General features: G+C 51.1%; 1 protein-coding gene across 5 annotated transcripts in view; it reads left to right on the top strand.

Annotated features, from left to right (window-relative positions):
• CACNA1H (calcium voltage-gated channel subunit alpha1 H) overlaps positions 1-13,843 on the top strand; it is a 221,445-nt gene that overhangs the window by 97,589 nt on the left and 110,013 nt on the right. For 4 of the 5 annotated variants that reach the window (XM_068699495.1, XM_068699493.1, XM_068699494.1 and 1 more), the window contains exons 3-5: positions 4,599-4,710; positions 5,641-5,774; positions 10,248-10,345. In XM_068699495.1, coding sequence (XP_068555596.1) covers positions 4,599-4,710; positions 5,641-5,774; positions 10,248-10,345 — 344 coding nt within the window. Of the gene's footprint in view, positions 1-4,598; positions 4,711-5,368; positions 5,499-5,640; positions 5,775-10,247; positions 10,346-13,843 lie in introns of those variants that run through there. The other variant, XM_068699497.1, reaches the window with a different exon arrangement.

The following is a 13,843-nucleotide window of genomic DNA, read 5'->3' as shown; positions in this document are numbered from 1 at the left end:
AATTCTATCCGTGGCTAAGTTGGCTGAGCTAAACAAGTGCAGTGCTTGGGAAGGACACGGCTTATTTCTGTGCCTGCTTAGGTTCGTCCTGCTGCCATAAAGGTGGTGGAATTAAGGCTCTTGTAAAGTGAGATGAGAGGGTCAGGCCCCCAGGCTGCTGAAGTTCTCCGGCTGCATTTCGTCCTTGTGACGAGCTCGTGCAGGCAGGTCTCCGAAGTGAGAGAGGGGGGAAGAAATGTTAAATCAGAGGCCAAGTACAAACTTTTCCTCGGGTATCTCTTGCTGCATTAAGGCAACTTGTCTGTGCCCCACTATAAGATGCCGTAACACCTCAGGCTGCCTGTCGTGAGGTGCGAAGCAGCTCTGATGTCCTGTTCCATTCTGTACCAGCAGAGAGCTGTTTTAAAGACAAAAACAAAAAAAGTGTTTCGGTGTTTGCTAGCTGGATTCCTTAAGTAATTGGCAGTATCCTTAGGAGAGGAGTGAGTCTTGCTCTGCAGCTGCCTCTGTGCCGGGTGAGCCTGCTTGAGCCCTGCTGCAGGGCTGCGGTCGGAGGCAGGAGGTGCTGGGGCAGGACACGTGCACAGCTCCCACATGGTTTTATTTTGGTTTGCCTATTCCTCACACGTGTGCTTGCATTAATGGCGATGGGTAGGTGATGTGGTGCCAGTGACTGGCCCATCTCTTTGTTCTGGACTCCTTCAGTTCGGTTTTGACTGCTGGAAATATTCAAGCTGTCTTGAGTGCCCATATGAACATCCATTTTAATTCCCACCTCTCTTTGTAAATCAGGTGTAGCTGGTAAGGATGAGCCAGTAAAGACCAGCCATACTGGCATGGCAGAGGGTCTTTATCCTCAAGCCACTGGAGGGATTTTCATAAAACCCTGTGAAAACCTGCCAGGGAGCATCAGCACCAGAGGCTGTGCCAGCAGCAGGTGCTACCAACAGGCTTTGAAGGCAGGATCCCGTTTCTGCATCGCCGCTTCTGAACTTAGGGCTGGATTTTGGCACAAGAGACTGCTTCGACCCCGCAGCACAGAGCAGCCCCCGAGCACCGCAGCCGCCTGCCCGAAGGGCGTTTGGGGGATTTGAGCTTGGCCCAGATACTTCAGGTGCCATCACCCTGGAAGCTGCAGCAAAGGCAGAAGCATTGGGTGTCACCCAGGAGGCCTTTCTGTGCTGTGGGATTTCTGTTTCCATCCACCCATTCCCTCAGAGTTTTCCTCTGGGAAAGTGGTCACCAAGGGCTTAAAGCACAGCTTCAGAGCCAGCAGCAAGGAACCGGGGACTGAACTGAAGTTGCCTCGAATATCTGCACGGTGGAGGGAGGATTAGCCCCGTCAGGGCAGAGCACTCAGGGTAATCCTGCTTTTGAATCAGGGAGCAGATCGCCGTCATTAATCTGATATGAAAATAAATAGGGCAGGGGCTTAAAGCTTTTATAGGAGCCGCAGGAGGAGGAGGTGGGCTGGGGAGCAGGCAGGACCCTTCGGCTCAGCACCTCCAGCCCCAGCTCCTCGGGAAGGGATGGGGAACAAGGACCGGGGAAGCATCCAGGAAGCATCCAAGCCAGGAACGGGGGCTTCCTCCTCCCTCCTCTGCTCCATTCTCCAACGAAAGCAGAGCTGTTCCCACTGTGCATTTCCTCCTGCTTTTTCAGACTTTTCTTCAAAGGCAGAACGAATTTTCTTATGTCTCTTTTCTGTCGTGTGGCTGTGGCTGACCCTGCCTGGCAGCTCCGACAGCCTCTAAACATCTGTGAGCACGGAGTAGTGGGAGAGCCTTTCTTTTTTTCCTCCAGAAAACTGAAACAGCTCTTCTGCCTTCCTGAAAGACACCGAATTCAGCTTTGGTGTTAGATGGGCTGGTGGCAGTGGCGTTGCTGTCTGTATGGAATCAGGGCTCTTGTTTCAGCTCCAGTGACAGTCGTCATGCAGGTGATTATTTACACACAGCAATGAAAAGCCACAATTAGAGTATTTAGAAGAAAGAATGAAATTTTGAGGGCTGTGGTGAGCAGAGCACCTGAACAAAGTCACGTCGGGTCCTGGGTGGCTCAGCAGGACAGGGGCTCTGCTTCGCAAGTATCTCCAGCCTCAGGTTTCAGCTGATCCTCTGAAATCAAAACTCAGGGACAGATGCTGGGTCCAAATGGCAGGCAGATTTTCTGACTGTATTCTTTTTAAAGTGTTTGTGATTTGGCATCAGGATGAGAAAGATCTGAGCAGCGGACAGGCTGCCTGCTCTCCTGAGGTCTCCCTTCGGCACCAGCCGTGCCTCTGCCTTGCTGGGGACAGGCTTTTCCTTTTCCTTGTTGTAAACGTCCACGCTGATCGAACGTCGCTGTCAAAGCTGGTCCCCTCCAATGACTCACTTCTGACAAATCGGTGTTTTCTAACGGGAGACAAAATCTAATTCTTGTTTGGGTCTGCTAGAAACAAGGGCTGGGGTGGCAGAGAGCAGGACTGAGGACAGCAACAGAGCAAACAAGCCTCGGTGGGCAGGGGATTCAAAAGCCTCATTCGCCCTTGCAGTGGGGAGAAGTTTGGGTTATATGAGCTGCAATGCTTTCCCCAGTGCCACAGCAGTGGAGGAGTGGGGTTAAAGCCAAACAAGTGCACAGCCAACATGCTCCCCTCCTCTAGGCGAAGCAGACCCGATCCATCAACACTTTTTTCTGCGTTGGCTTTTTTTTTTTTTCTTTAAAGGGAAAAAAAAAAATCCCCAATATAATAAGTGAAATGAATGCAATTGCAGGCACCCTGGGAATAGTCCAGGAGCCGTGTTTACAGGGAGTTCCACATGAATCCCATCAAGCAATGCAAATATTGTAAGGAGGATGTGGCCAGGGGTTAGGTTTTGTTTGGGTCTGACGTGGGCTGTTTTCTCTGTGGAGCAGGATTACCACTCTGCTTCTAATTAGTTGAAAGGGAAGGAGAGCCAGACAGCCCCTAAAAATGTCAAAAATCAGGAGGAAGTCGCTGAAGGGAGGGAGAAATGAAAACGAGCCGAGGCTGGCATTTCAGCAGCACAAAAGTCCTCTGGGGCTGTGGCCAGGGGCTTCACCTCCTCCTGCTCCTTCTGCGTCACCGCCAGGGGAACCTGGGTTTTTATTTATTTGTTCAGTTTTTTGTTCAGTTTATCCCATGCATTTTCACTGCAGACAAGTGGGTTTCCAAGCATGATGTGTCTCTGGTCCCCAGCATGGGCTCCAAGGGGCTCCTGGCTCTGAATTTTCCAATTAAACCCCTCTCTGAAACAGCAAGTGGTGGACCAGGCAGTGAAATCTTCCTCTCCCTCGTGCTCTGCTGCTTTCGGGTGCCTCTTGCTGAAGCCAGTGCAGGAGGGCATAAGTAGGTGAAGTACTCCTGGAAGCAGGGATGGACCAGAGGACATCCAGAGGTGTCTTCCAATCTAAACCATCCTGTCATGCTGTGAAAGCAGCAAGGGTAACTAAGGTAGGGTGGGTTTTTTGTTTTGTTTTGTTTGGGTTTCCAAAATAGGATTATTTTTTTGTTATCAGAAACAAGACAATGTTCTTTCTCCACGAGCCTTTGTTCACATACACTTGTGTGTTTGAAAGCATAAAGGTTTATTCATACACAGATGTTTCCAGTTATTTTCCCAAGAACAGTTCTCTCATTCATTCGCAATTTGTGAAACTCCTGTTTAGTTCCCCCATTTTTATTTTTTTTTTAATTATTTTTAATAGTCATACCAGCAGCAGTAATCATAAGCTCTGGGCCTACTTTGTGCTGATGCAAATCACCACTTACTACACCGAAGCTATTAATGACAGCGCAGTTGAGCACTGGTGGGGCCTGGAAGACAATACAGCCTTTTATTTTTGGGGACTATGGGTACATCCAGCCTTGAACCCTTTTCTTACCTTACTCAGTCTGTGCTGTGCAGCCTGTCTGCACCTGGGATTTTTGTGGCTGTCCCTGCAGCTTATGCTGGTCGTGCTGGCTTTGTTTTGCTTACATCCTTCATAATGCAGAGCTAAGTCGGACTCTGCAGCATCTGTAGGATGGAAACAAGGAGAGCAACCCACTGGTTGGGGCAAGAAGCAGGCTGCGAGCCTGTTTTCTGCTGGTGCTGGTGCCTGAATTCACTCCTCTCCCCTTGTCTTGCTTCCTGTAGCTTGGCAATGACAGAGTCAGTGCTAGCAGACATTTTGGGTGATTCGGTGGTAAAGCCATTTGAGATCTGGAGGTGAAATTTGCTGTGGGAGGAGGACAGAGGGGGCTGTGCTCTCTGCTGCCCCTTGGCATGCATGAAATAGAGAAGAGGATGGGGGGGCTTCGGATGGAAAACGTGGCCTGGTGCCTCGCTGGGCTTCTCCGACTTTGCTGCTGTTAGGAAATGAAAGGCATCCTTTGTCCCTTCATCTCAACAGGAATGCCTTTCCAAGGCCCTTTCCTCAGTTGCCAAAAACTTCAAACTTCAGCGAATCTGGGATGTTTGGAGGTGTTTTCTTTTCAGTTTGCGTGAGGAGCGAAGGGTTTGGGGCTTGTAAATCGTGCGGATCCCTCACTTCCCCCTGCCTGCTGCCCCCTGAAGCACCGTGTGCTCTCCTTAACGCCCTCCCCTCACCTGGTTCGAGCACGTCAGCATGCTGGTCATCCTCCTGAACTGCGTCACCCTGGGCATGTTCCAGCCCTGCGAGGACGTGGAGTGCCAGTCGGAGCGCTGCACCATCCTGGAGGTAAGCTGAGCTCTCACTCCAGCACGGCTGGAGCCACAGGGACCCCCTTGCTGCCGTTCCCACCCCAGCCAGGTCGCTGTTGGCACCTCTTGGATCACCGTGGCGTGTCCTGGGGGATGTGGCACTGGGGACTTGGCCACCTCAGTCCTTTCTTCATGAATTAAAAAGCACAGGATGGACCCGTGCCCACCAGCTTGAGCGCAGCATTGCCGAGTGCCAGGATACCTGTCCTTGGGGAGATGCATACCCATTAAAGCTTTTAGGCCCTCGTGCCCAGGCTGCTGTGGGGCATCTCAGTTCTCGCTTCATCCCTCCCCACGTCCTGGCCGTCCCCTCGCTGCCATATGCCCTCAGGGTTGGTTTTGGAAGCGCATCCCAGCAGCATCTGCTGCGTGGGCTGCACCTTGGCGCGGGGCTGCCCGCAGCAGCTCGGCTCACAGGCTTGGAAGCAGCTGCTCGTGCCACCAGCCGAGGCTGGCACTGCCGACACGCGGGGCTATAATGCACCCGGTGCATCCCAGTCCCTCGTGGACCTGCTGCTTTAATTCCTTTTCGGTGTCTGAGCAGTACAGTGAGGCCGGTGGGATCCTTCCAAGCAACACCTCCTGCCCCTTTCAGAGGTTGGTCCAGAGCTGTCTGCTGCTGCCAGGACTAGCAGAGAAAAATGCCCTGCCTGTATGATGGCGATGTCCTCCCGTCTTTGTCAATAGATTAACAGAAGCTGCTGATGCTTCCCAGGCAGTGAACCAACCCAGGAGCTACACTTGGGGCTTGCCATCACCCCCCAGGTATTGCAGGGCTTATTTCTGAGCTCAGCAGATTACTTTGGTCCCACTGCCCGGCCTTGCAGCCTCTGTCTCATGCTCGTGTCTCTGCTTTCCCTCTCCCTGATAAGAGAACTGACTGTAATAATCTTTTACTGGTCTCCAGGCGTTTGACGACTTCATTTTCGCTTTCTTCGCGGTGGAGATGGTCATCAAGATGGTGGCTCTGGGGATCTTCGGGCAGAAGTGTTACCTCGGAGACACGTGGAATCGCCTGGACTTCTTCATCGTGATGGCGGGGTCAGTAACACAACCTCACAAACTTGCCTTCGCCGGGAAAGCCACGTGAACACCCCGGAGAACCAAATCTGGAGGTTGTCCTGGCTGGTTTGCGTAATGTCTGCTGAAAGCTGCCAAGCTGCAGCCAAGGCAAAGTGTCCTGAGTCTCCTTTGGTTCAAGCTCTGGCAGCCACACCGGGTTATGGAGAGGGGTGTCAATGTCAGGGCAAAAACCACTTGGTTTTCAGCAGTGATCCTTTAGCCAGTGCCATCTGTCAAACCAAGTGCGTGCTGACCTCGTCCTTGCAGTGTCCAGTACGTCCCAGTGCTCACCATTAAGGCTGCCTCTCACCAGGGGGTGGGAAAAGCACACAGAGGTTCAGCCCCCTCCTGCTCTGTGGCACCCTTAGAGTGCGGCAGAGAGGCAGAAATTAGCCAAACAGGGAGAATCCAGCCCAAAAATCCTGGTTCAGAAGGTTGAAATCCCAGTGCAAGGAGCTTTCCAGACATTGACCAGCAGCTGCTGTTGCTGATCCTCCCAAATTACAAGCACATGCGCGTCTCCTGTAAACTTCTGTTGGTTTACATTTTAATACCAGCTCCCACAGCTGCTTATTTGTGTAGGACGTGTTAATAAATAGAAATAATTTATTTGCGGAATCACCCAAGGAGGATCTGGCTGCTTTTGACATCAGCTCATTCACACCCATAAGCGAGTGTACTGAAAACTTGGCAAGTCTGAAACTTTCTTCTATAAATAAATGGGTTTTAGAATCTCCAGGCTCTCTTACCTGCTTAGTGTACCCTAGGAAGGGATAGACGGCTTTAATTACAGAGCTCTGCCTTATTTCTGAATTCCTGCGTTTGCAATGACCAGCCTGGGGTTAATTAGAACATTCCCGTAATATGTTGGGGGCATTTTTACCCTTGCATCGGTAATGTGCAATCTTTTATGGAGTTTTGTTTTGCTCCATGTGGTGTGTCTGGCATACAACTAGGACTGGCCCTACTGCCTTGAATAAAACATGACTTCCCCGAGCAGGGCTTCCTTTGAACCAGTGCATGGCTGCAGCCTAGGAAAGACCAAGGAAAGTTGTTGTTAATTACTTTTTTTCTTTCCAAAGCTGCTGCGGCAGCATTTAAGCCAGAAGTAGCAGAAGAGGGGGGCTGTGGCTAAGGCAGAGCGTGGGGTCAGAAATCTGGTGTCCCCATCCAGTCCCCAGCTGTAGGATGGGCTCTCCTGCTGGGTGAGCAGAGGATCCTGCTTCATCAGACACATCATCACAGCAGAGCAGGAGGAGAAAGGAGCACGTGAAGGCAGAAGGAAAGGCAGAGCCCTCTGCTCACACCTCGGAGCGAGGTTTTGGCACGGGGATCTGCTCACACAGGACCTGGGGCGAGGGGGAAGGTGTCTGGTGAGTCAGTCTGGAAGCTTTCCAGGCCGTTTCCCCACCCTCCGTGGCTGGCATATGTTTGAGAAGAAGGAAAACTGCAGAAACACAGCGAGACCCCAACGGGAAGCCCTGCTGCCTGTCTGGTGTTACTCAGGCTGAAGAGGAGAGGTGGAACGACGCCTTCTGTGCCTGATCCCGGCCATCTCCAGCTGATTTGGGTGTATTTGGGCCATTCCTGTGACACTGTGGCCAGTGATGGAGGGCAGGGAGGAGGCTGGGGGTCTTCTCCTCATCCACCTCCACCGTTCAACCCAGTGCCTAAAACTGGAGGTGGTTTTAGCAGGGAGCTCACGGCCGGAATTACCCAGTTGCTTTTTCCAGCAAGTGGATGGCCGTGATGCAGTTATTACGAGGCTTTTCTGATAAGAAGGGAAACAAGTGATACGCGGCGCTGCCTGCTTTGTTTGTCCCGTTCAGTCTCCTTAAATAAGCTGATTTGGCTGACTAGCAAGTATACCAAAGAGAAAGAAGGGTAAGCAGGGAAACTACAAAATAAACACATCTTCTGCCTCTAGCAACAGATTGTGTCTGAAGTTTGTTCCAGCACTGAAAGCCCTTTCATGTTCTGCTCGCCTGAGAAATGTACCCTGGAAAATTTCAGACCGAATGCAGCTTACAACCTCTCAGTCTGTCCAGCAGCCAAGCTGAAAGCATTTCCCAGGCAGCAGAAATGTTGTCCACGAGAGCTGAAAGCGGAGAGGTTCCTTGTGCATCCCGTCCCTGGAGACGCTGCGGGCTCATGTGATACGCTTTGGATGTCTTTAACTTGACAGCTGAAGGAGTGGAAGCTGCTCGTGGCAGGAGACATCACAAAGCCTTGTATTTCCAGTGCCTCCAGTGTGCCTCCAGTGCCTCCAGTGTGCCTCCAGAGCCTCCTCTGTGCCACCAGCACAGAGGCTATGGGGCATCACCTACCAAGTGTCAGCCTGCCCCAACTTCCAGTCCCCACTTACCCCAAATTTCCTGCTCCAGCAGGTTTCCATCGGGGATTTCTGGGGTGTCCTTGGGTTAAATGTGTGATATGAAAGCAGGACCCCAAGCTTCTCCATGCTGAGGAAACCTTTGAGTTTTTCCTGAAGGCTTCAGGTGGTTTCACTGCTTTTAACAGGTCTGGTCTGGAACCCACTGCAGTCGATGAAAGGAAATTGGATTTGATGGGTGTTGTAGGCATCACTTGATTTGAAATCCTAAATGAAGAGTCATGGAAGTCCGAAAACATAGGGTCAGAAGATCTGTTTACTAGGCCATACCCCGGATTACTTATTTGTCTTCAGCCCCATTGAAACTCCACGTGAGGCCTCAGGAGCTGGCCCTGCAACACGCACGTGGCTGCGTGGACTCTCTGGAGCACAAAAGCAGCTCCCACTGGAGCAGTCCATGCTCCTTTCACAGTTGAAAAACTGCATCGGTTCCAGTAAAATCCACTTTCTGAGCCACCCGATAAATTGTGCGTGTGCTGTGTTGGGGCCACGCCAGCCTGCAGACCCTGGCTTCGGAGCTGTTCATTGCAGGGACCCCAAACAATGGCACATCTATTGCTGCAAGGGCTGCTCGGAGCAAGCACCTGGTGCTGGCTCCAGCCCCTCGGTGCAGGTGTGAACGGGCGTTTCCGATGGCTTTCCTGCTGGGTGGTCCTTTGTGCAGCTCTGTGCTGCTTCCCACGGCTCAGCCCCGGCTGCTGAATGAACACACCTCAGATTTAAAACCCGTTCTCGTGCCGTGCTGAGTTTTAAAGCTGTTTGCCATGTTGGGCTCAGGACAAGCGTTAAGGTCGGTTTGATTTATAAAGCCATGCTAGCCACTTCAGAAAAAAAGTACCTCTGGGATGTTATCACTAAATCAGCTCAAAATCTCAGCAAGTCTCAAGGGGCAAAGTAATCACCTGGGTGCCATACCAGGGATATGGTGGGGTTACACCAAGAAGCTCAGGACAAGACAAAGAGAACCTGGAAACTCCCAGGTAAACTTTGCAGAGCAGGGCAAGGCACCAAATACAAAGTTCAGAGGCACCCAGAACGTGGGCACCCAAGCAATGGTGTGCCTGAGCAAGGCTGGCCATAAACCAGCCTCCCCCCTGCTTCACTGTTGCCTGAAATCCAGCCAATTTGGCTGGTTTTGTTTCATGGCACATAATAACGTTGGTCCATCCTGGCTGGAGGATGCTTATTCTGAAAATCTCCCCACTGCAGCTGCTGCAGCTCCCAGTGAGAGCAGTTCTGCTCCTATTTGCCTTCCTCCTTCCATATCTGTTTGTTTATTTATGTAAGGAAAAGCTCTTACTCCATGGCATCCAACAGCTCACTCGCAGGGTTGCTTTTGATGCTGTTATGTTATTTGAACAGGCGTGGTGAGAGATCTGTGACATATTTACAAGTGCTTCCCTGTAGTCAAGCTCATAAATTGTAATTACAGCCATGCTAACTAGCCATAACCCCATTAAAAAAACAACACTACACACATTTGCCACTCATTGCTATAAAAGAGCAAGAAAACTGACTAAACTTAACGTCCTTCCCAGCCTGGGAGAGAAATGTTTATGTGAAACGGAGACGGAGCATGAAAAAGAAAATGTTCCCTATTCTTAATAATAAAATGGAAACCACACTACTTTAATGTCATTTGTTGGCTTGGTTATTCACACTCGTGTCACAGGAGGATGGATAAGCTGGCGTGAAGATGCGCCGGGGTGCTAGCAGGGGGTGTAAGAGCAGAAGCATCTCATTGCCTTGGAGCTGTGCAGTGTCCCCCCAGGAAGGCTGCGGATGTACAATAAGCTAATGGGAGGGTGAGATGTGTGCCTGTGGGACCTCAGCAGCTATTGGGGCCCCCCAATTTCTGTGGCCCACACTTTGCAGCTCCCTGGTGTGCCCGGAGCACACCCACGAGCCGTCCCTGCGCTGATGCTGCTTGGGGGGTGATTTGCAGTCTTCCAGAAGCTGAAATAGCCCTGCTAGCCTGTATCACTCAGTGTGAGCTGCTCCCCAACCCCAGGCAGCCCTGGAGTCCCCCATACCCTGACGCCTCTCCTCTTTCCCCGCAGCATGATGGAGTATTCCCTGGACGGACACAACGTGAGCCTGTCGGCGATCCGCACCGTCCGCGTGCTCCGGCCGCTCCGAGCCATTAACAGGGTCCCAAGTAAGTAACGCCTCCATCCGTGCCGTGCTGCCAGCTTTGGGGTCAGCCCCAGGAAAAAAGGGGGGGACAAAACCCCCCTTTTTTATTATTCCTAGTAAAGGGCAAGTGAATAGAAAGTACACCTGGGGGGCAAATTTTCGTGGCTGTTTTCCAACATTTTTATCAACTCTCAGGCAAGTAACTCTTAGCTCCGAGGGCCGAGTAAATAACAAAGTTCCCATAAAGATAAGGGGAGAGATCGGTTCTAAGGAAGATCTTCTTGCCCTGGATAAGTTAGTTTTTTCCTCTCAGCTATTTAAGGTCTCTCAGTCTCTTTGTGTTCAGGATTAGAAGCACAGCAGTCTCTGTTGTTGGTAAAATACCGCAGAGGGTTTGCTGTCATGTAGAACAAAATTGGGTTCATCCACAATAGGAAGTTCAAGTGGCCCCTAAATCCATTTTCAAGTGGCTTCAGCTGCTTGTCTTCTAAATCCAATTTGAAAGACGAACCAACAAGTTGAAATAATTTCCTGCCAGTACCAGCCGTCTGCTGAGCGACCTTTGCAAGGTACTAATTTCATAGCTCTTTCATCACTTTTTAACCAAAAGCCACTCAATACAAAATGCAGCAGTGTTGTGTAGAAGTCGTATAGGTTCCTCACCCAAAAAAATAGTCCATTTTTGGTGTTTTGAAGAGCGTGTTCAAATGACACAGCCCCCCCCAGTCCTCGCTGAACATCCTGCCGAGATTAATTGCCCGTTATGTCGGCACGTCCAGAGACACCAAAACAAACTCCCCCAGATCGGTTTCGGTTCCAGTACTTGAGATGAACATGCAAGGGAACAGATGGGTGTTTACGCATGGGAATCTTTGAAGTTTCTCTCTGAGCTCAAATTCTCTGGGATTTTTCTTTTTTTTTAAAAAAAAAAAAAATTAATCTGTAAATTCAGCAGTGATGTCATTAGGAGTTAAAAAAGAAATGAGAAGCTAAAAAGGACCTCAAAACCCTCCAGAGCTTTGGTTTCCCAATGAGGTTTTGTTCACAGGGCTTCGGAGCAGCCCGGCAGCACAACACAAAACTCGGCTGGACTGCGAGCAGAAGCCATTTTTGATGCTTAGATTGTTTTCTTTTTGTCGGAAGATAGGCGATGATAGAAAATCTTCATTTTTTTGTTACTAATATGTGAGATTAAATCCGGAGAGCTAAACCCATTTTTGGAATTTCCTGGGTTCGGTGAGGCTAGGCTGGTCCTGCAGCGTCACCGGTGTCCTGAACAAGCGCCAGGCTGGGATTAGTATTCTTGGAAATATCTCGGTTCCTGGAGGGCAGATAATCACAGACTTTACTTGTTTATGAGACGCCAACTCCATCCGCTTTTCACTTCGGTACTTGCACTGTTTCAGACCGATGCCTGACATAATCCAGGGTCTGCAGAGAATGGATAGCGATAACCCGCTATTTTGTTGTATTTTTGGAGTTCCCAGCGATAAGTTACATCTCCGGTCTTTCATCCGTGGGGATGCGGCAGCTTAGCAGGGGATTACCTGGGACATCCCCCGCGTCCCAGCCCACAGCACAGCCTCAGCTCCTGCTCAGCACCATCCCCACATCCCCAGTGCCGGGATAATGCTGACTGGAGCGGGGTTTTCAGCTCGGTGGCAGCCACAGGACGACATCGAGCAGATATGAATTAGGGCTGGGTCAGCAGAGACGAGCCTGGCATCCAGTCACAAACACGGGGAAGCAGGGACCCACAAGAAATCCATGAGAAATTGCCCAGCGATTTATCCCCGTGATGCCTGGGCACTTTCCTGGGTTCCAGCCAGTTCTGTTAGTGCTGCGCTTCCAGGCATAATAAATTCACCCGCAAGATTATTTCGTTTTTATTTTATTTGTTAAGAAAAGAAAGGAGAACCCCGGCCAACAAAAACATCATCTCTATTAGAAATTATTCCTTGGAAATGACTGGAAAAATATAATTTCTGCAATTTATACATTTATCTGGGGCTGTAGCTTGGGGTTTTTTTTTAGTAGCGGTCAGTGTTTTTTCAAGCCCATTTCACTGTTTTATTTTTATTTTCCTACTCTGTGGTTTAAACCGGGCATCACATGAAATGGGAACAAAAAGAAATCCTGATCCTCGTTTCAGCCCAACCGGTGCTCACGAACTTTTCCCATGGCACACTTGACATTCTGCTGAGAGCCTCGAGCACCCTGAGCGGATAGCGAACAGATGGATTCAATCCCGAGGATGGTGCCACTAAACAACCCGAAATACCACAAGTAGCTGAGCGGAAAAAAGTTGTCTGGCACAGGAAGATGAATTTTAACCATTTTTGGGAAAAAGTGGGTGAGGATATTGGCGAGGGGGGAAAAAAAAAAAGGAAAAAAAGGAAGAAAAAGAAAAGTCCATCATCCTCTTTCCAGTGGGAATTGAGTCCTTTCTGCTTGCCCAAAGACAGATTTGCAGGGAAGCCTGAAGGGCAGTGCTGTTTGATGTGCTTTTTGCAGGGGTTTATGCCTCCGGCACCGCTGTTGCCTCGTCCCCACGGCCAGCACCGGCATTGCGGTCACGAGGATGGCAGGGATGTGAGCTGGGTCCCTTCCCTGCAGGGTGCCAGCAGCACTGGGTTGGAGCTGGCAGGGCTGGTACAGGGCTGGCAGCTGGGACCGCGGCTCCTCGGCAGAGGCATCCGCTGCCGGCGCCAGCAGCGGGGAGCCGCGCCGGAGCCAAGGCGCAGCTGGGCACGGAGACCTTGAAAGGCTCTTGCCCCGGGATGCAGAGGTCATTAGTCACACCTAATTATTTATTAGCGCAGACTTCTTGGCAGAGGCGCTTTAAAGACTCGTGCCGTGCTGACGAGGTAACGCCGGCTCCGGCCCCGCTTGGCTGCTCCGCGTTTCCGCTGGCAGAGCCACGCGAGGAGGGGGGCGGCGCGGCGTGGGGCCACGGCTGCTGCCAGCACTGCTGCCCACGGCATCAGAGGCACTGGGGAAGGAGTCACCACGTTCCTGGAGCCACTGTTCCTTCCAGAACCCGTTCCTGGGGCTGGCTGGGGGCAAAAGCAACCTGGAAATTAGTGGGGGGCAAGAGAGACCGCAGCGGTGGGAATGATGCTCTCCCTTGAGCTGCAGCGGTTGGTGAAGAGCAGCATCCTGCTAGGGGAAGCGAAGGGGAACATCCCCACACAGGCAGGGAGAGAAGTTTGCTGAACAGCTCCTGAGCAGGACAAAATGCCTCTGAAGGCAGCAGGGTCACCAGCCTTACCCAACAGGCGCATGGATTGCCATCGTGCCATAAACTTGAGCCCTGCTCTCTGCAGAGCACCACGCTCCCGAGGCTCAGTTTTTCATTTTATCCCTTCTGTAATTTAGCATTTGCCTTTATCAGCTGCTCTTTTCATTATTTCTCCTCTCATCAATTACCAGCTGTCGGAATGATGGCCAGTGGGTGTCTCAGAGATTCATGTAACCTCTGCTGAACGGCTGAGCGGCGCGTCGTTGTTCCCTTTTTATT

The sequence above is a fragment of the Anas acuta genome, chromosome 15 (assembly GCF_963932015.1).
Source record: "Anas acuta chromosome 15, bAnaAcu1.1, whole genome shotgun sequence".
In the NCBI taxonomy this organism is placed as follows: domain Eukaryota; kingdom Metazoa; phylum Chordata; class Aves; order Anseriformes; family Anatidae; genus Anas; species Anas acuta.
The sequence above is the reverse complement of the archived record's forward strand: the minus strand, read 5'-3'. Positions and strand labels throughout refer to the sequence as shown.